Genomic DNA, 22,293 nt, shown 5'->3' with positions numbered 1-22,293 from the left:
TGTTTTAATGAGAGTTCTACAGAGAGAGGTTAATACTGAAAATAAAAAGCATTCACTGATAGTATTTTTACCACTATTTGTATTTCAGGAGCCTGAGAGGCCCCAAGATCAGAATCCCATCATTTGGGTTTCCTTTCAGGATTTTTGAAGGGTCACTCAGATAACACTCTTAAAATTGTTACTGACTCCACTGCGGCCGACACAGCTAGTTCATCTCCTTGTGCTCTTTTACAGTAATACCTTTACACAACAGGTAAGGCTGATCATACCAAAACAGATGTTTTCTAACTCTTTGGGCTGTGTGCCACAAAGAGAGAACTCTGCACCTGTGCTGCCCTACCATAAGCAAGTTCAGTTGAAGAGTGTATGAGGGAGAAATGAAAGACTGACAAGCATGGCAGCTAAGCACTGCCAAACTATTCATTCACTAAGATTTAAGAGTTACTTAAATCAAGAAACAAAAACCACATACTATTTCAATGTCAGTTACCACAAAGCTATAGCCATAGCTTATGAGAAAAAAGCAATTGCATTGATGATTTTAATTAATGGCTCTAGAATCAATTAGTTTAACTTGGACAAAGAGAGCCCTTTATCTCTTCTTGTTTAGAACTTCTCTCTGAACCTGTGGCCAACGTGATCCACACCAAAGATATTATTCATCTGATTAGGATTTGACATTGGATATATCATGTTGCAGTGTGTATAAGCAACATACTGATCCTTTTACCAAAGACCAAATCCAACCCTGATCCTGACTACTGGGGTAGGATGGGCTGCCTGTTTATTTTTACATAGTTATAAAATCTTCAACAATAGATGGAAAGGCTAAAAAAGGGGTAAAGTTCACAGGGGTGTATGTGAACACTGACTGAAAATGGCTTGGGAAAGAAAGAAGAGCTTCTATTTTATTGCTCAGCAACCCCTTAAAGGGCATTAAAAAAAAAATCAAACCGATGGAATTAGGCTTCCAGCTGAGATACCCATGTTTAAGGATGGCTTCAGGATCCTAAATCATGGGCTGAGAGGCTACATGTACTTTGCAAAAAGAAAAGGAGTACTTGTGGCACCTTAGAGACTAACAAATTTATTAGAGCATAAGCTTTCGTGAGCTACAGCTCACTTCATCGGATGCATTTGGTGGAAAAAACAGAGCTCATGAAGTTGACAGATTTCCACTCTATACGGCTAAATTCAGTGCCTTAAGCTTATGCTCTAATAAATTTGTTAGTCTTTAAGGTGCCACAAGTACTCCTTTTCTTTTTGCGAATACAGACTAACACGGCTGCTACTCTGAAACCTGTGATTATGCAAGGCACTGAATTTAGCCGTATAGAGTGGAAATCTGTCAACTTCATGAGCTCTGTTTTTTCCACCAAATGCATCCGATGAAGTGAGCTGTAGCTCACGAAAGCTTATGCTCTAATAAATTTGTTAGTCTCTAAGGTGCCACAAGTACTCCTTTTCTTTTTGCGAATACAGACTAACACGGCTGCTACTCTGATACATGTACTTTGGAATTGATAAACATATACTCACTGAGACACAGGGTATTAGCTGGCTGACTCTTTCAATGCCCCACTTGGCTGAACTATGAGCATCTGATGTTTGTCTAAAGACTTATCTGTTTCCTAGCTAGAGTTAAGACACCAGGAAAACAAGTCACAGTCAGTGGGAAAGGTCAAAGAATAAAAATAAATACAGTTTAAAAGCAAGGCAGCACAGCAATTACGTGGAAATAGCACTATCATGGAGGTACTAGATGAGTCTAGGTACGTGTTACTTAAAAGAAAAGAGAGAGACTTAGTAAAAGTTGCACCTTCTTGCTCTTCAGATTACCACATGGTGAATGTCCAGAGTCACATTTGCTGACTTTAGTGACAAAAATAAGTTTTTACTACTATATACTGTCACTGCTGCAAAGCCAGCAGGAATGACAGTGAGCTGGATTCTATTCCTTCTTGTGTAACATCAACAGAACTGTTAACTAAGATACAATTACAGAGTTCAGAGTAGCAGCCGTGTTAGTCTGTATTCGCAAAAAGAAAAGGAGTACTTGTGGCACCTTAGAGACTAACAAATTTATTTGAGCATAAGCTTTTGTGAGCTATAGCTCACTTCAAGTTATATCTGCACTAACTCCCTGAATACAAAGCAATTGTCCAGGTGTAACCGAGGACAGATTTTTCATCTGCAGAATCTCTATTATAGATGATGATGTGCAAGAAAAGAATTCAGTCCGACTTAAAGATCCTGTGTTGAGTTTAGAAGCCCTGATGACACGTACCTTAAAACAGTCTAAGATAGACAGAGTTTTGTGAGAGTAGCAACTAGGAAGAAAACTTTTTCCTTATAACTTGAGATACATTAAACTTGGAAACCTCACAAGGTCATTCTTACAGTTAACTTTTCATAATAGATTTAAACTCAATTTTGTCTTGTTTTGTAATTTAGAAAAAGTGATACCTCACAAAGTTAGCTTTTAAATTTAGCCAAATGATCTGCTGCATTCTTGCTATTGTAGGAGTGATTTGGAAAGACTATTGCTGGGATCAAAAAGATTTTTAAGTACATCAGAAGCAGGAAGTCTGCCAAACTATCGGTGAGGCCATTAGACAATCAAAATGTTAGCAGAGCATTTAAAGAAGACAAAGCTGTTGTGGAGAAGCTAAGTGAATTCACCGTCTTCACTGCCAAGAACGTGAGGGAGATTCCCACACCTGAGCCATTTTTTTTTAAGTTGACAAATCTGAGGAACTGTCACAGATTGAGGTTTTAATAGAGAAAGTTTGGAAACAGATTGATAAATTAAATATGAATAAGCCAGCAGAAAGACCTCAAGTATGAAATTGCAGAATACTAATTGTGGTATGTAACCTGTCACTTAAATCAGCCTCTGTACCAGATGACTGAAGAATAGCGAATGTAAAAAAGGCTCAAGAGGGTGATTCCTGGTGTGGTAAGATGTTGTTGCATGTGTCTTCATTTAGTGTGCTGTCCCAGCTCTGTGCAGGCAATTACAGTCCATAAGCCTAACTTCAGTATCAGGCAAATTAGTTGAAACCTAGCAAATAGCGAGAATTAGCAAACACAGATGAACACGATATGCTGGGGAAGAGTCAACACAGCTTTTGTAAAGGAAATCATGCCTAACCAGTCTATTCACATTCTTTCAGGGTGTTAGCAAGCATGTGGACAAGGGTGATACAGCTGATATAGTGTACCTGGACACTCAAAGACTTTGACGAGGTCCCTCATCAAAGGCTCTTAAGCAAAGTAAGCTGTCATGGGATAAGAGGGAAGGTCCTCTCATGGATTGGTAACTGGTTAAAAGATAGGAAACAAAGGTTAGAAATAAATGGTCAACTTTCACAATGGAGAGAAGTAAATAGTGGGGTGTCCCAAGGATCTATACTGGGATCTGTACCATTTAACATATTTATAATGATTTGAAAATGGTGGTGGACAGTGAGGTGGCAAAATTTGCAGATACAAAATTAGTCAGGAAAGTTAAGTCCAAATCTGACTGGAAAAAGTTACAAATGGATCTCACAAATGGGTGACAAAATGGAAGATGAAATTCAATGTTAATAAGTGCAAAGTAATGCATAGTGGAAAACATAATTCCATGATATGCATAAATTGATAGGGTCTAAATTAGCGGTTACCACTCAAGAAAGAGATCTTGGAGTCATTGTGGATAGTTCTCTGAAAACATCTGTTCAATGTGCAGTGGCAGTCAAAAAAGCTAACAGGATGTTAGGAACCATTAGGAAACGGTTAGAGAATAAGACAGAAAATATCATAATACCATTTTATAAATCCATGGCACAACCACACCTAGAATACTGTGTACAGTTCTGGTTGCCCCATCTCAAAAAAGATGTATTAAAATTGGAAAATGTACAGAGAAGGGAAACAAAAATGATTAGGGAAATAGAACAGCTTCCATGTAAGGTGAAATTAAAAAGACTGGCACTGTTCTGCTTAGAAAAGAGACGACTAAGCACGGAGATGATAGAAGTCTGTAAAATGAATGGTGTGGAGAAAGTGAATTGGGAAGTGCTGTTTACCCCTTCATATAACACAAGAACCAAGGGTCACCAAATTAAATTAATAGGGAGCAGCTTTAAAACAAACATAACGAAGTACTTCTTCATGCAATTTACAGTCAACCTGTGGAATTCATTGCCAAGGGATGTTGTGAAGGCGAAAAGTATAACTGGGTTCAAAAAAGAACTAGATAAGTTCATGGAGGATAGCTCCATCAATGGCTAATAGTCAAGATGGTTGGGGACACAACCTCATGCTCTGAGTGTCCCTAAACCCCTGATAGCAGGAACTTGGGACTGGACCACAGTGGATGGATCACTTGATAATTGTCCTATTTTGTTCATTCCATCTGAGTACCCAGCACTGAACACTGTTGGAAGACAGGATATTGGGCTAGATGGACCGTTGATCTGACCCAGTATGTCCATTCTTATGTACTATATTAAAAATTGAGATGTTGAAGGTTTTTGCAGAGCATATATATTTTCAAAAGAACTAAAGAACTATTTTGGATTCATCCAAAAAGCAAAAGCAAACAGCAGCTAGTCAGGCTCTTTCTCACCTCTCCAAAGTTTGAAGGGCTTTCTTGTGCAATTTGTCTTGAGAGCATTTCAGGGTAGCTGCAGGACAAGACACGTATGGTTATTTAATGGTTATTTAACAGTTAGAGAGCACTTGCAATACATTTTAAAATGTTAGCATACAATAGCAGAAGGATATTAGCACTTGTATGTAAAGGTGTGACAAACCCAGTTTTGGTTTTGGAGAAAAATGACAACAAAAACACATTTTAAAAAATATTTATTGGGTTTTTCAAGGAATTTCCCCTTCCTCACATTTAAAAAAACACTTCTCTGTGACTCTGAAATGTTTTCATTAACATACACACATAATTTAAGGGATTTTTTAAACTAGAAACATCAGAGCCAGACTTTTGGCCCTAGTTGTTTTGTGCTAACAGTGCCCAAAGCCCCTGGAAAGCTACCCTAACGGGGCAGCTAACTAGGTAATGCCCTGACTGAGATATACCCAGCTCTCCACCACCTTTGATCTAATTCACACAGGGTGTGTGCCAGGCTGAAGAGGGGGAATGTCAGGGGTAGAGCTCATGGCGCTCTGCCAGATTCTCAGCCAGTGCAGCAGTCTTTCTGTGCTTACTCCAAGTCCTTAGGCCGCTGCAAGTTATGCTAAGCATGGTTTTTGTCCCCAGTTGCCTCCTGTACTCTCCTTTCAGCCGTGCCAAGTGTGAACTCAGCACAGATAAGCATCTGACTCATTGGGCTCTAATTTCTATCTGTAAAGTAATTCTAAGAAAGGTAAAATGGAAGTGTTCAAGATTCTTGTTATGCCAGTTAGGAAATGATAAATGTAAGGAGCTATGTAGGGCCCTAGACTAGAGGGCAGGGGGAATGGATAGAAGATTGGAGAGAAGGGTACAGCTTATGGATGTAATTTATTGTTATTGGATACTGAATAGAAGGGTATTCAAATAGTTACGGAGGCTTGGTTTTCTAGAACCTAAAAGCATCTGCCAAATAGGCTGGGCATCTGATAGCATTGTACTGTGTTAAGCAGGCTAGCTCATATTGCTTTTCAGCCTTCACATTTCACAAGAAGGTTATTTCTTATTCTTACATGCTGCTGATTAATACTGAAAAGAGGTGATTAGTTTTTAGTGAAGACCAAATATCAATATATGAGTTTATCTGACTCAGCATGCCTCAAGTTGATAGAAGTGACAGGAACAAATGATATAATGCAAGGAAAACACATTATTTTTTGAAAGTAAAGTAAAGTACAAGCACTCTCAAGAGTTAAGTAGAAAAACAGAGGATTCATGCTCATAAAAAATGCAGATAAACATTTTCTTCAGATTCTCCAAGATCAAACGTGCCATTGAATGAAAAGCAGAACACCAGTAAGTTTGCGAATACTGCAAAGTCAGACATTTTCTATGCCAATGTGGTTAGCAAAATATAGCTGCAATGATCATTTAAGTTCTTTTTAACATCCATTTCAATCTGGAGTCAGTCTTCAACACCCAAAAAATTACAGAAAGATCAACCAGTGATTATGCCATAAAACATCTTGAAAGGCAGGAGACGTGATAAGAAAATTGAAGCCCCCCTTTTTTTTTTTATTTTTACTAACCACATGGGTTAGTAAAAATAAAACACAAAAGGAACAGTTTAAAGAAATGACTGGAGCACTTCACCCTGGATAGCCCCCTCCAGACAGACTGAAATTTCAGGTCCACTACCTGATGTTGTAAGTAAAGACAGAAAAAAAACCAGAGAAAAAAATTAAAAACTCAACATGGACATTAATGCAAAATGGCTGGTGAAACATGAAAAATGATCTCACAATGGCTACAAGCATCTACCCAGGAAAAAGAAGTCTTCTTACTTAATGCTACTGATTATATGTCCCTTAGAAAAACCACCAAATATTGTGTCCAAGTTGCTATACATGTTAATCCAAGAAGGCAGAGAAAAGTGTGACAAGGAGGAATTTTGCTATTTGTTCAAACAATGAAAATAAAATGAAATACTCTAGAGAATTTATCAGGTGGAATCACCCTAAACTTCTGATTTCTGGCTGTTCAGCACACTATTTATACCTCATTTAAAAAGTAGTATAATACCTAAAATATATTGAGGGAGTTCAGAAAGTCTTCCATAAGCATCAACCTCACATTTAGCTAAATGAGAAAGAAGGACTGATGTCAGCTATCCAATGACACGTAGTGGAACTCTTGAAGATTATGGTTCTGCTCTTCAGCTGTTGCAAATTGGTGTTGCTCCATTGGCTTCACTGTAATTATGCTGATTCATACAAGCTGGAAATCTGGCCCTATGTCTCCGCATTTGTAACAAACTACCATAAGCATGCTGAGATATGTGCTGGCAATGAGGACTTTTGATCAAAACATACCATGTACTTTATTCAACAAGAGACTTTACAGAAAGGGACTAAAACTTCCAAAAACTATTGAAGATGGTTTTGAAGAGACCTGACAGATTATAAATGGATAATACAACTATCATGGTCTCCATGGAAATGGAGCTTGATTTAATTAAGCCACAGGGTTTCAATGAGAGTTAGGGGCCTTAATAATTTTGAGAATCTGGACCTTAAGAGTTACTGAAAATCAATGGGATTTAGGCTCCTAAATGCTAGATTTTCAAAAGGTGTTCTGGCATCTAAATATTTTTGAAAATCGGGAGCAAAGTCACTTTAGAGAATGGGATATAAACTCCTTGGGACTTAGTTCAGGGCAATTTATGCTGCAGCCCAAATTCTTATCATACATCAAATATGAAAGAATGTGGTTTGATTATTGATCGACAGATGAGGAAATTAGGAGTGGTTCACTAATAAGCAACGCCTACAGCTTTCTAATATTAGCTTGTGCCCTGAATATACTAACTGTATACAGTTCTTATAGCTAGCTAGAGAAACATTTTCACCTCCATTCCTGATTTGGGACATTGTATGAGACCCAAGGGAGACGAAGTTGGCACTACAGACAGTGACAAAACTGGAACACAGCAAGGGAAAAACAAGACACATTGATAAAAATGCTCCAATCTATCACAACAGATTTTAGCCATAAAAAAACAGCCTAGTGAAGAAACAGATGTGCTGGAGCAATGAAAGATCTGTGTTCCTGAGAATGAAGGAAAAATGAAGGCATCCTCTGCTGAGTACACCACATCCGTCAGCTGCTTCAGTGAGATTTAGTTCAACACATAAGCAGATACCTTATGAGAACAAGGGAGCCACATAATACTACACAGATTGTGTGGTGAGCAGTCTTGTCTTATCAAGAGGGTAGCTCATTATATATATATATATGGGACTTTTTAAAAGATTTTTCAAAAAAGACCAGAAAATGTTTTAATAATATTCAAAATGATTCTCTCATCCCACTCCTGCAAAGAAACAGTTATGCTGTGAAGCAGAAAGTGTCACAAAGCAAAAGGTTTAGTTTTGAATGTTCTATGGCTCTTTCTTAGTGGATATTGCTAACTATTGATAAAGTATGGATTAAAAAGAGAAAGCCTAATCTTAAATCAGAAAGTGTCTTGCAATCTACCTTGAACTTTCTAACAAAAGTTGTTACATGGCTTTGAAACAATTTATGAATTAGCACTGAGTGTGCTGTACCAATCAGAAGTCAATTTAAATGGAAAATTATGGAAGTTAACATATATACAGAGATATTTATGTGATCTTATGTGATATTATGAATGTGTTTGTACACATGAAAACACACACACTTAACCTTTCACAATATGAAACAAGGCTTATATTGGGGGTTGATTCTCCTCCTTTCATCCCTTTCAACTTCTACATCATCTCTATGATAAATATTTTATTCTTTCTTTCACAATAAAAAAAAATTCTCCTTTAGTACAGATTTGGGTTTTGGGGATAAAATTCCAGATATTCGTGTATTTGGAAACAAGTATGTTTTAAAGGGATTTAATCCATTTTATTAAAAGAAGATAATCTCAAAGAGGGAAGCACAGTCTCTAGTTTCTCTTAAATAATGCGTCAGGCACCTCCACTAAACAGTTGGCCCTGCCTAGTTTAAAACTAAAAGCATGAGGTCTGAAAAGCAGAAACTCCACTATTTCAAGATGAAATTCAGAGGCTAAATTGGATGCAAGTGCAGAGCTGCTGTAGGGAAGGTTAAGTGTTTTTTTAATAAATGAGATTGCTGTAGGTCAGAACATTCCTGAACCCTGTTAACCGCTTGAAAACTCAGAGAAGACCGTTCCAGAATAGAAAGCATTAAAACTCACACTAAAGCTCCTTAAATACTTTGATGATTACAGTGGAGTCCAACAGACTCTTCTACAACTTCATTTATCAGAAACCCTTTAATAAAGTTACATTACAGAGGATAATCATTTTACTGTATATTTATTAACATAATTAAAAAGTCCATCTGAAAATAGACTCTGAGATATTGTACAATTGTAGAGACAAACAAAATCTGGGCATGATGCCTTGAGAAAATAGGCCATTATGTAGGACTCAAATGTTTTAAAGGACTTTAGAAAATAAGAGAAAGTTCAAGTTGTTTCCAGGAGCAACTGCTTTGGGGCAATGAAACAGAGAAGGGATTGTGTTGTATATTAACAACCACTTTGGAGAGGCACTTCTCAGAGTAGCTGCCCACTGGATCAGAAATGGATGCTTGGAGAATCACAGTGACTTCTACTACTAAAGAGCACAAAAATATTTGATCAAGTTGCTCTGCTGTGAGGAAGCGTACAGCAATACTACCCTCATTGACAGCACGGAAGAGTAGAGCTTTTCTGTGAGCTTGTCCCACAGAGACAATACACAAATGGGCCTGAACCTAAGTAAAAGTGGGTGATGGTACACTAATGGGCATAGCCAGGTTCATCAGAATGCCTGCTGAGTCAGCAACTACTCAAGCAGGTTCGTGTTGGAACATTTCTATTGGAGTCCGAGAGTAAATTAAAAGCTGCTCCTAGATGTGAGCCTGATGAAAAACAAAACTAAAAGCCTTTCCTGCACTCCATGCAATGGGAGTTAGAGCACGTCACGCCTCCATGTGCTAAGCTTGCAGAGCCTACTGAGAATTAAAACATAATGCTTAGTGCTTGCATAACTCTTTTCCTGTTCAAAGCGCTGTACAAACATTACCTAGTTCACTTTCACCGTGCCTCAGAGGGGTAGATAAGTATTATTTTAATGATAGAGAAACAGAGGCACAGAGAGGTTAAATGACTTGCTCAAATCCACAGAGGGAATCAGTGTTAAGTCAGGAGCTGAACTCAGGAGTTCCTGCTTCTCTTTGTGACTTATGAATGTGAAAATAGATGGAAAGTCAGGCTTCATTATGTAAATATATGAACTCTTGAAAAAATTATTGCAAATGTTTAATTCAAACACCCCAACACTTGTTGGCCATGGCAAATGGACCTTCTCCCCAAATGAGTAGGAAATCTGAGCACAATTTGTTTTTGTACTTCAGCATAAAAATTCCATGTAGCCTATCAAAGCAGATGGTGTTCAGAAAGCAAGTGAATATTCCCCAGTAGTTTAGGAGTTTGATTATTTTCCATGATCAGCCAAAGTTTCAACAATGTCTTTAATACACTGCTTACACTGAAGACTCAGAATAGCTGCTTTATGCATAATATTTGATAAGTCAGATACTTTACCATCAGTAGCTTGAAGACTGTATGTCAAACCCAAGGCAAGATACCCCTTAGCTAGGAACTCTCCAGCATCCTCTCCTAGGTCTATCACCATCTTGGCAAAACGTTCCCCTTCCTCCAGCTGTAGTGAAAAGATAGGATGAAAAAAAATCAAATTACCTGTGTCATGCCCACTCCATAAAGATTACACAATAACAATGACCTTGTGTGCTGTTACAAATGACCAGAGAGCTGTTAGTGTAAGGAGCCTCTGTAATCACAATTCAGCACAATTTTATACAGATTAATAGTAAGCAGGAGATATAGGGTCAGATTATCCACAGAGCTCAGCACCCACAAATAGGTCAAATGTTCAGAACAGCTCTGTTCCCAGTAAGGCCATAAATAAGTGGTCAGATTTCAGAAGAGTGGTGCAGTCTGGGTCTGTGGGACCACTGATCCCCCTTAACTGTCTAGCCTGGACTGTCTCTCACAATGCCTTGCTAGTGACAAGCAGTAAACCCCTCCAGGCGCTGTTATAACTCAGCACAACAGTATGTGGAGCCCCATGCCCAGCTAGATTGCATGAATGCTCCCAGAGCCACTCATGAATCACACAGAGAAAGGCACCAGCCAAATACCCCCAGCTCCCAGCACTGTACCTCAGAAATATACCACCTTGCACTGTTCAAGACGAGCACTGCAAATTTATTAATTGGTTCACCACTTCATCAAAGAAATATGGATATACACCAACCTTTGCAAACCTGAACAAATTTACCACACACTTCAGGCAAACTCACTGGCAAAGATAAACAGTAAAACAAATTTATTGACTACAAAAGATAGATTTTAAGTGATTATAAGTGATAGGCAAAAAGTCAGAGTTACCAGAATAAATAAAAAATATAAAATAAAACAAAATATAAGCACACAGTCTAAACCCTCAACCCTATTAGACTGGGAAAAATCTAGATTAAGCAGTTTTTCTGACCCCACTGAATACTGCAGTCCTTAATATACAGATTTGTCCCTTAAACCTGGACCTGTCTCTTCTGTTGGATTCTACAGTCTTCTTCTCCGAGAGTCTTTGTTGCTTGCAGCGTAGGTGGAGGCAGGAGAAAGGCCCAGCATGTGGCCCCTGTGTTCTGTTTTATACCCTTAGTCCATGTGCCTGGCGATCAGAAGTCCAGGCATGTCTGAGGGGCAGTGCTGAGTCCCCAGGCAAGGTTGAGCAATTCCCCTGGTGTGGCCTTATGCAGGTGAGTCATTGCATTGTAGCTCCCTTGCTGGACAATGGCTGGTGATGTCTATACAACAGCACTCAACCGGCTGTTGGTTACCTCCCTTGTCATTGTCTCTGTAGAGCTAGTATCTGGGCGCCTCCCAAACCCACAACATATTTTAGTGAAAACCATATAACACAATTCTTATCATTTCATAAGCACCGATGATACATATATTTAGATAGAATAATGCCTTTCAGCAGATCATAACCTTTCCCCTGATACCTCACATAGCGTGCTTTATACACAATATCACAATTATATACAAATGAGAAATATGGGGGTTACAAGACGCTACCCCAAGGTACAGTATGTCACACTCAGGTCATCTGAAAATCTGTCTGTGTCACTGGGAGCTGAGCTCTTGTGTAATGGGGTGTAGAAACCCCCCACTAGGCCTGAAAGGGTTAAGGGATAATACTAGACCCAGGTAGCCCCAGACCTGCAGTGCATGATCCAACTGGAGAGGAAACTTAAAAGGGAGCACCCAGCTCAGAAGTGGGAGGCTGGAGAGGAAGACAGATCTACCTGATGGCGCCTGACCAAGGATGCTGAAGAAGCCCCCTCTTTGAGGAATAGGACTGCAAGCTGAACCTGTTGGGGCTGAAGGTTTAGTTATGTTACATTGGACTTGGATCCATAGGGTGAGATGGATGGCAGGAAGTGACCTGGGAGGGATAACTCATGCTGGACACTGAGTGACTCTCATATGGCCCTAGGTCAGAGCCCGGTGGAGTGGGAAGGCCTGGGCTCCCCTACCAACTGCCCTTGCTGCAGGAGGGACATAAGCCTCATTTCCCCCCATTCCCCTTCTGATAAAAAGAGGGCAAGGACACTGAAAACCTGAGGGGAAGCAAAGGCTACACATGGGTGAGGAACTGTACTGAAAGGCCTTTCTGCTGGGAGGCAAGATTGGATGCTGGGTGCACTACCTACTAGACCCACCTGGCCCTCCAAGAACTCTATCACAACCTGAAATAGTGACTGTGTGTGATTGAAAATTTGGTCTTAAGTCACTATTTCAATTACAACACATACAAGGGATTCTTCAGCTTCACTTTACTGTTATGTAACTACCACTGTACCGGACTATTCTAATCGGGTTAATAATACTTACCTCCAGAACTAGATAAATTCATGGAGGTTAAGTCCATAAACGGATATTAGCCAGGATGGGTAAGGAACGGTGTCCCTAGCCTCTGTTTGTCAGAGGGTAGAGATGAATGGCAGGAGAGAGATCACTTGATCATTACCTGTTAGGTTCACTCCTTACCCCCTCACCCCAAGTGGTCTTTACATGCATGTGCCTTTTCAAAGATATTATACAATTGACAAAAGGTGGTGTACAGCATAAATTTTCCCACAGAGCTTGAGGCAGACCCCGCTCTGCACTCAACCTTGTCCCATAGGGCTGGGCTGGCTCCTCACTCTGGGTGCTGCAACATGGCATTCATATCTGGCCTGGCCACCTGTCCATCATGACAGAGGGGTGGCCAGGCTAAACCTGAATGGCTAAGGTGCCAGGCTGAAACACCTGGAATGGGGAGCAGGTCCCAGCCCTGCAGAGCAGAAGCCATTGCTGCTGGGTGAGGGCAGGGTGGGCTTCTTCTACTACCCACCACTAATGACTCAAGCCCAGGTGCAAAACCTGACTCCACACTGCAAAACCTGACTCCACACTGCTAACTTCCTTTGTAAATAAAGATCTTTGAGATCCACAGATGACAAGTGCTACATGAGAGCTATATATTATTTATTATTAATTATTATAATCTACACTAACTGGTAGGGATGGGAGAGGACTCTCAATGTAGATGTGAGGTGTGGATTTGCACATGCGTGGAGCAGTGGCACAATTGAGAGTATCTAGACCTGCTTTAGGGTGTTACTGGCTGAGAGCAGAGATGTGAGGAGGTTACCTGGTGCTCTTGCATTAGCCATTAAGACCAAGGCATCCTGTACTCCTCTGCCCTGTACTCAGCACAGTGGCAGAATCACATTCGTAGAATGCAAACCCCACTTTCAGTGTGGATTTGCCATTTACACTAAGTGCAGCTCAGTGAAGTTCTGCTGCAATATAAATGTGATGCAGCTCACCGTTATGTACGGGGAAAATGAAAAGGATTCTCTTCTGTTCCAACTTCCTCGCTCCTACCCAAGCAAAGATACAAACTTTCCTCTGAAGTGTTTGTATTTGCAAACAACTGAGGGAAGTTCCTGTTTTAATCAGAAGGTTTCCCCTCAAAATACAACTCACAGATTGGAAGAATGTCACAGCTATGCTAATTCAGGTCTTGCCTTTTCAATAGGAGATGGCAAGGAGAAGAATTCTCTTGCCTCCTTCCATTTGCTTGATTTTTGTTTACCCCACTCCTCCATACAAACACCCTGCACACAGTTTACCACTCCTGCTGCAGGAGGGTTGGACCATGCTGGGTTCCCTGACTGTTCATAATCCCAGGTTAGCCCGTAGGGTAGCTGAAGAGTATCTCTCTTTGCAAAGAAGAAAAGAAGTTAAAGACCCACAGATAAATGGGTGCCAATTTGCCCAAAGTTCCAGATTGTTTGGAACCAGAGTTCTGGTTCAGGCCCATCTGTGCTTTGAATCGTGAAACACTTCTTCACTGTCCAAAGTTTGTAACATGAAAAAAGAAAGGCGGGGGAAGGAGAACCATCTTTGGGACATTATGACTTAGGCCTGGTCTATACAAGAAAGTATATAGTTATGCTGCTATAACCACTTCCCATTTGGACACTAGTATTCCAATAGAAAAATTATTTTTTTTTCAGTTTAGCAACCCAATGATTTAAGCTAATTTTTTTTAAAAAAAGGGGGGGGAATATTCTTATAACAAGGTAAGTGTCTACCCGGAGATTATAACAGTATAACTATACTGGTTTAAATTCATATTTTGGCTTATACAAAAAACCTCTTCCAATGTAGATAAGGCTTTACTGGATAGAGGACACAGACTGACAGAAGTTATAGGAGATTAAAGCACATTTTATCTTGTTTTAATATTTGCCACTGGGCAGGCACCAATCCCATGTTTTCAAACAAGAATGCTGGGCTTCTTGGCTATTTACAAACAGCTGTACCACAAGTTTGCCTGCTCATAAACGTTTGTGGGCGTGTGTTTCCCATATCTGTCAACACCTGCTTTTGCTGTGCAATCTTTTCTGTGAAAACCTCAGGGCAGTTTTACTTCCTCTCTTAAAATGAAAAAATATGGAAAACAAAGCACTCTTGCCCTCCCCCTGGGCTAAGCACACTGTCACACCCCAGATTCTACTGCCCCAAGGCCAGAAGGCTTCAAGTTCAGAACCCATATTTTGATCCATCATGTTGCACTGCTTCTAGACCACTGGGCCAGCCATGTTTTGTATTTTAAGGGTCCAATTCTACAAGTGCTGTGTACCCTCAAAGACTACAGATGTTAATGGGAATTGAGGTCACTCAGCACCTCACAGGCTCAGGATCTAAAATGGAAAAATACTTAGGTCCATCTTTCCTAATCTAGCACAGAGACCATTCTGTCATTTTGGAGAAGCTGCACAGCTGCAAAGCTAACTGATAGTTCTACTGATCACAGACTGGAGACTAATGAAAAAGTAAAACACAGGTGCCGGTAAAATCAGAACCTAAAAGACAGCTACTAACCATAAAGGAGTTGTCATTGTTATTGGTTATTTTCCAAAACCACCAGGCAATCCTTCTAAAATACAGTTTCCTTAACTGTCCTCAGAAGGGATCAAGATTGTTGACAGAAAACACTTCTAAATTTCTAATGTTATAGAAAGAGCTGTGGCTAATCCTTGAGAGCCCTGGAATATGCCTCATTAGCCTACAGAATAGACTGCACATCCTGTCAGCAACAATCAACAGTGTGAGCTCTGGTTAAGAGCCAGATAGCAGACTGTTATTGGAAAGATCCTGCTTTTGGGACCTCAGATTATAAATTTAGGGGTGGGGCGAAGGTTTGAAGGTTTTGTTTGGAATTGATCCATTCTTGAGACAAACATTAAAGGCTTAATTTAAATGCATTTTCTTAGTATTCAGTCTTGCCCAATCTCAGCAGTTTAGTATCTCCTTAATATCCAGAAGTCTCCTGCAATGAAGCAAAGCCTGCCAGAAACGTACCAGCAGACCAGGAATTTTCATTCTGTTTATGAACAGAAACTATTTCAGTTAATACACCTGGGATTTTTTAGTTGTCTGATTTTAAGATATTTAGCTGTTATTACTAAATTAAAATGTTATTACCAGAAGAATTAATATTTAGCAGTTCATACAAACACAAGGAAATATTTATTGAAAATGCAAATATAAAATAAGGATACTAAGTTAAAAAGCGAAGAAGCAATCTCCATTCCTTGAATAGATAAGTGGTTTTCAACCTTTTTTATTTGCGGACTCCTAAAATATTTCAAATGGCAGTGTGGACCCCTTTGGAAATCTTAGATATAATTCTAAGTTCTAAGAAAAAAAATCACTGTTCTATGGTAATGACAACCTTTTGCAGACCCCCTTAGACATAGTTTGCAGACCACAGGTTGAAAACAGCTGGTATAGATCATTCACTAGCTATAGAGAGCCACAGAGCTACACCAGAGCCAGTTTGTGCCTGCTAGGACTAGATAGAGATGCTCTTTTTCTGTACATTTAGAAGAGCAGGCTTAACACCAAAGGCACTTGGTCTAATCCAAAGCCCACTGAAGTCAACAGGAAGATTCCCATTGACTTCAACAGGGCTTGAATTAGGTCCTAAAAGTTCCTGTTATACTGGAAAGACTGAGGTCCAGCAAAAGCACATTCTTAACTTTAAGCACACGAGCAGTTCTACTGCTCATGTAATTAAGTGTAAGCACATGCTTAAGGGCTTTGCTGGACTGGGCCCTAAGTGAATAGAAGCAGAAAATATCCCAGCACTCATCATGGAAAAAATTAGCCCCCCAAGAAGAAATAATTTGGGTGAATTCTTATCCCTCTGGGACCATATGCAAGACACCTTATCTCACCTACCAGGAGAAATATACCTCACCATAGACAGCCATACTCTTACACATTCACTTTCTCCTTTTTCTCATTCACACCTACACACTCTCCTTCATTCTCTTCATTTTTTCTTCCCTTATCACTCTTTCTTATTAAATGTATGAACACTCACATTAACAACTCATCAAAAATACCAGGGACAACTGTGCAGTAGGTAAATCCCTTATCAATTGTGTTACAATTGTGTTAATTTGCTTATGCACGTTAAACATTACATCCTTTCAAATTGTAGAGTGGATTTCCCATTTGTCTGCACCCGTTAAGCCATTTGTATTCATTCCTTCCTCAAAAATAAAGACTTTTTAAAAAAGTGAACTTTATACTTTACAAAAAGTAGAAAAGACGAGGGGTCTGTCCCAAAGAGCTTACAAACTAGATTCAGACAGATACGATGCAAGGGACAACATTAAAGTTCAATAGTGTGTGGGGAGATCAGTACTGGTGGAGTTTGTGAAACGAACAGGTTTTAAGGAGGTCTATGATAAAGAGGGATGCGTCTTGAAGCATAACCAAGGCGGAGGATGGGAGTAAAAGGAATGAAAGAAGATGAAAAAAATGAGAATAGAAGGAATAAAAGAAAGAGTTAGGAGATATGATTGGGTGGATTTAAGGATTAAGGGAGCTAATAAGAGGAGTGGACCAGAAGAGATGTGGGAAGACAGAGTCTTGCCAAGCCCTGAAGGTGAGAAACAAGAAGCTTGCATTTGAGGTAGGAAAGAACCAGGAAAAGGGATGAGGCAGAGAAAAGAACCAGATAAGGGATTCTATGCGGGAAGACATGGGGAGAAGAGCAAAAAGGATGATGATCTCAGCAGCAGTAGTCTAAATGAAATGAAGGGCTTGGAGGTGAGATGCAGAAATTTTAGCTTCTGATTTGCTTATGAACTGGTCACTATACATATTTGCTATTCAGGCTGTATGACTGGTCACCTATATCAGCTGTCATTGTTTCCTTTCCCTAACTAGATGACCTGAGTTTTATAATAGGAGGCCACAGCATTCATTTTTTCCGGCTTGCAATTTATTCCAGGACCATTTTTAAATATTTATTCGATGAGTGTTAATGGCATTTTGGCTTTCCACAGAGATTCCTATGAATACAAACGTGGTCACCTGAAGGCTGCTTTGAGAACAAAGGGACTTGCAAACTCCAGAGAAGCTAATCGTCTGGTTTTATTCACAAGAACATGCACAAATCCTTTTTTTGCACTGTTCAGCCACTGCCACTCCTGCTGTGACTGCCATCCACCCCCCTCTTCCCCAATTCTTAGAGAGCCTGAAAACCTGCAAACCTTTCATTCACATCAACATTCACTAGGCCTCAGCTCTCAAACACAAATGTTTCCTGAGGTGCCTGCATTCCAGGTGGAGAACTCACTCACTACAGATTTTACAGATATGCCAGGTGTTACTCTGGGCTTGTCTAAACAAACCCTTCCTTTGTGACAAGCCAAGGCATGAATCTATCCAACACTAGCGTGTTGTGCACTAAGTGTCCATGTGGACCCTGTGGCAGTGCACTAGAAATTCCCGAGTGTACTCTGATCTACCCCACTTTGAAAGGAGAGTAGATCAAAGCACCCTAAGGAACTTTTAGTGTGCGGAAGCATGGTTCACATGGACACTTAGTGCACGGGCACGCAAGCGCAGGTACATCCACGCCCTGGTCCTGCCATGAACTATATCTTCATGTTGATAAGCCTCAGTTAGAAGGATCCAAGAGAGACAACAGTCGCAGCAGCAGATAGGGTTGGGGAAAAATCATGAACCAACCCATTCCCACTAAGCTGCCAAGGATCATGGGACCAAGACTGCAGGCCTTCAGTACAACTGAAAATTAATCTAATGGAGGCATAATTAATTTCAAATAGGGCCCCACTCTAGGGTCACAAACCCTGGGGTGGACCATTTAGATCAACCATTTGGTTGCAAGCTACAGCCGGTGCCAGCAAGCCTGGAGATATAGAATCTGACCATAGCCCCTTGCATTCTTTGTGTTTGGAAAATGCAAAGCCCATTATGGGCATTACCAAAAACAAACTGATAATAGTGAATCCTAGCTCTAAGAACATGCTATGGGCGGTGAGAGGTTAAATATTTCAGGTGTGGAACCTCAGTATGACACCTGGTAAAGAAAAAAAAAATCTTTGGGCATCAGCTTACAGGCAACAGCCTGAATACGATTTAATTTCTTTCCTCCTCCTCCTTTTTTTTTATTTTTAGTTCTCTCAGAAGCAAGTGGAATCTAAGCCTGAAATCTGTTCCGACACAGCCTCAAAGCTTCCCAGAAATGAGAGACAGACACAGATACACAGAGCCTCTTCTGCGTGCTCCATGTGGAATAGGGAAAGAAGAGAGCAACAGCCGCAGAATAGGACTACAGACTGCAGGGGTGGAGCCCAGGAAGCTGAAAAATGACAGGAGGTTAAAAAGAAAGATACCCAAAGCTACATTCAAGTGCTACTAATTCTCATGCTGCATTATTTCATTATTTGTCCGCGGGAGTTTGGATGACTGGCTAACTCCTCCTCTAGGCCACAGGGAAGCACACACAGCTCTCAGAGAAATGTATTACCAAGCTGTGAACTGCCACTGATGATATAATAATCTGGGTTATTCCTCCCCACCCCCCCACATCCTCTTTGATGGAAGCTGAACAGTTGTTAGTAGCATAAACCTGAGAGATGTTTTCCCTGAAATAGAGAGTGCCTGTTCCAGCAAACCAGGTTACTTGACCAGAGCTTTTGGTGTGTACTTGAGCCAAGCCCAATGGGCACACTGACAAGGAGGGGGGAACAGCAGATGCTGTCTCCTGGCATACAGCCACCCATCTGGTTTTTAATTGGCTCAACTTATTTATCAAAAAGTTGAAGCCCCACCACACTGAATCTGCATTCATAAACAGGCACTGCTGCTCCCATAGGTACTGGGGACTGGCAGGCAAACTGACGGCATAGAGGAAGAGGATGAGGACAGCTTTACAGATGAAAACAAGGATAGTGATGTGGGGCAATAGACTAGAGAAGCACCTACTAGGATGGAAAAAGTTGGGGCATTTCAAACAATATCACCATTGCTTTGGTCTTTAATTTTAATTGTAACAAGAATAGGACTGGGTTTTTTTATGATTATTAAATTTCTGTATTGTATTGTAGGCAGGGATACAATTATTCAATCAATTCAAAGAAGAGGGGATGTTGCAGCCCAAAGAGAGAGAAAAGAAATGAAAAGCAAACAGTGAACAAAGAGACAAAGAGAAGAAAAGAAAAAGTGAATGAGAGGAGGCCCCTGGGGTTTTCAGTGACTAATGGACAAAGTGGAAGTAGAATACAGGGGGTTGCAGCATACAGAATGGCTCACTGATTACACATGACAAGAAACTAAGCCCACATGTTTTAAAGTTGGTTGACTCTGTTAAGTATTTTGTGCCACCCTTTCCAATGCTGCCAAATTACATGGCACCCAAGTTCAGCCTTCTACATGGGGCTATTGAGGTCTTACCCCTCTGCAGTATTAGCTGTTCAATCACCAGGGAGGCACATAGAAGCCAGCATTTTTGGTAGTCCCTGACACTGAGAGACTTTGAAATCGCTCCAGTATGAAGAGCTGTGGCATGAGTGGGAACCATCATTTAGAGCAGTGGCAATTCTTTACTCAGAGAGTATTCCCACAGCACCTGAAACAGTGTCAGACCCAAAACCTACCAGTGCCAATAGGCATCAGTGTCCTTTAGCTATTTACACATACTGGTCAGAGATCAATAGAGACAGAAGAGTGTTTTCTACTGAGACTCATCTCCCGACTTCCAGTCTAGTGCCCTAGCCACTAGCCCATGCTACCTGTCATTATTAAGGCTAATCCTAGACTAGACGCCATTTAGCTCCACGATTTTTTAAAGCTCTACAATGACCTCCCTAGAATTCATAAAGAAGCAGATGGCACAGGGAGGTCTCCCCATTGAAGCCAATCCATTAAGGGAGGTTAATAACATGGGACAGTCAGGAGCTGCAAGATGTTCAGAATTTGATGCACGTCTGTAGGTATTAGCTCATCTATATGTATTTGTACAATGTTACCTTGAACATAATTAGGGACACGGAACTACTTCAATTCAAATTTGAAATTATTATTATTGACAGCACCAACTTGTGCTGTGATCCCATACAATTTCACAAACTCTTCAAAATTAGGCAAAGTCAGTATGACATTCTGTACCTTCGGGGAGCGTATTGTAACCCTCATATTCTTCATTTTCATATCATCGTGATCTCACATATAAAGCATGTCTTGTAAGGTATCAGAGGAAAAGCTATGATCTGCTGAAAGTCATTTCTCTATCCAGATATGTGCATCATTAATGCATATAAAGTTATGAGAATTGTGTCGTATAGTGGTCACTAAAGCATGCTGTAAGTTGGGGAATCAGCCAAATATTAGCTCCCCAGAGGCAAGAGCAAGGAAAGTAACCAACGCTGGGCGGGGGTGTCAAACAACCCATCAACAGCCATTGTCCAGCAAGGGAGCTACAATGCGATGACTCGCCTGCCTGAGGCCCCACCAGGGGAATTGCTCAACCTTGCTTTTGTATATAAAAACCTATAGGAGAACACTTCAACCTCTCTGGACACACAATAGCAGATTTAAAGGTAGCCATCCTGCAGCAAAAAAACTTCAGGACCAGACTTCAAAGAGAAACTGCTGAGCTTCAGTTCATTTGCAAATTTGACACCATCAGCTCAGGATTAAACACAGACTGTGAATGGCTAGCCAACTACAAAAGCAGTTTCTCCTCCCTTGGCGTTCACACCTCAACAGCTAGAAGAGGGCCCCATCCTCCCTGATTGAACTAACCTCGTTATCCCTAGCCTGATTCTTGCTTGCATATTTATACCTGCCTCTGGAAATTTCCTCTACATGCATCCGACGAAGTGGGTACTCACCCACGAAAGCTTATGCTCCAATACATCTGTTAGTCCATAAGGTGCCACAGGACTCTCTGTTGCTTTTACAGATCCCGACTAACTCTGATACTTGCTTAAGGAGACTCCGCAATGCTACACAGACATGCCTGGACTTGTGTTCTACAAGCACATGGACAGAGTATAAAACTGGCAGAGTGGACACATACTGGGCCCTTCTCCTTCCCCCACCTATGCTGCAAGCAACCAAGACACTGAGAAGATGACAAGACTCCAACACAGGAGATTGTTCCTTAAACCTGGGCCAAATCTGTATAAAGGACTGCAATATCCAGTGGGGTGAGAAAAACTGCTTCATCTAGTTGCTGTCCAGTCTAAGAGGGTTGAGAGTTTAGAATCCGTGCTTATATTTTATTTGATTTTGGTAACCACTCTGATTTGTTATACTTTGATTTATAATCAATTAAAATCTATCTTTATAGTTAATAAATCTGTCTGTTTATTCTACCTGAAGCAGTGCGCTTGGTTTGAAGTGTCTCAGAGGCTCCCCTTGGGAGAACAAGCCTGGTACATATACATTTCTTTGTTAAATTGACAAATTCATATAAGCTTGCAGTGTCCAGTGGACATAACTGGACACTGCAAGTCGGAGGTTCCCAGGGTTGTGTCTGGGACTGGAGATATTGGCTAGTGACATTCACTTGCAAGTAGCTGGGAGCAGCTTACATGCCAGAGGCTGTGCGTGAACAGCCCAGGAGTGGGGGTTGTCACAGCAGAGCAGGGTAAGGCTGGCTCCC

General features: G+C 40.6%; 1 protein-coding gene and 1 long non-coding RNA gene across 9 annotated transcripts in view; one reads left to right on the top strand and one right to left on the bottom strand.

Annotated features, from left to right (window-relative positions):
* Nucleotides 1-22,293, bottom strand: part of TTC7A (tetratricopeptide repeat domain 7A) — a 268,350-nt gene that overhangs the window by 144,864 nt on the left and 101,193 nt on the right. For all 8 annotated transcript variants that reach the window (XM_038395347.2, XM_038395348.2, XM_038395349.2 and 5 more), the window contains 2 exons: nt 10,260-10,377; nt 4,616-4,673 (listed from right to left, as the gene is read on the bottom strand). In XM_038395347.2, the coding sequence (XP_038251275.1) occupies nt 4,616-4,673; nt 10,260-10,377 (176 nt within the window). The remainder of the gene's footprint in view (nt 1-4,615; nt 4,674-10,259; nt 10,378-22,293) is intronic.
* On the top strand, nt 11,112-21,041 carry LOC122459541. Its single transcript, XR_006280304.1, has 3 exons — nt 11,112-11,121; nt 19,688-19,693; nt 20,778-21,041. It is a non-coding gene; the product is annotated as an uncharacterized LOC122459541 (long non-coding RNA).

The sequence above is a fragment of the Dermochelys coriacea genome, chromosome 3 (assembly GCF_009764565.3).
Source record: "Dermochelys coriacea isolate rDerCor1 chromosome 3, rDerCor1.pri.v4, whole genome shotgun sequence".
In the NCBI taxonomy this organism is placed as follows: Eukaryota; Metazoa; Chordata; order Testudines; family Dermochelyidae; genus Dermochelys; species Dermochelys coriacea.
Note: the sequence above shows the minus strand (reverse complement) of the source record. Positions and strands in the feature narration are given on the sequence as shown.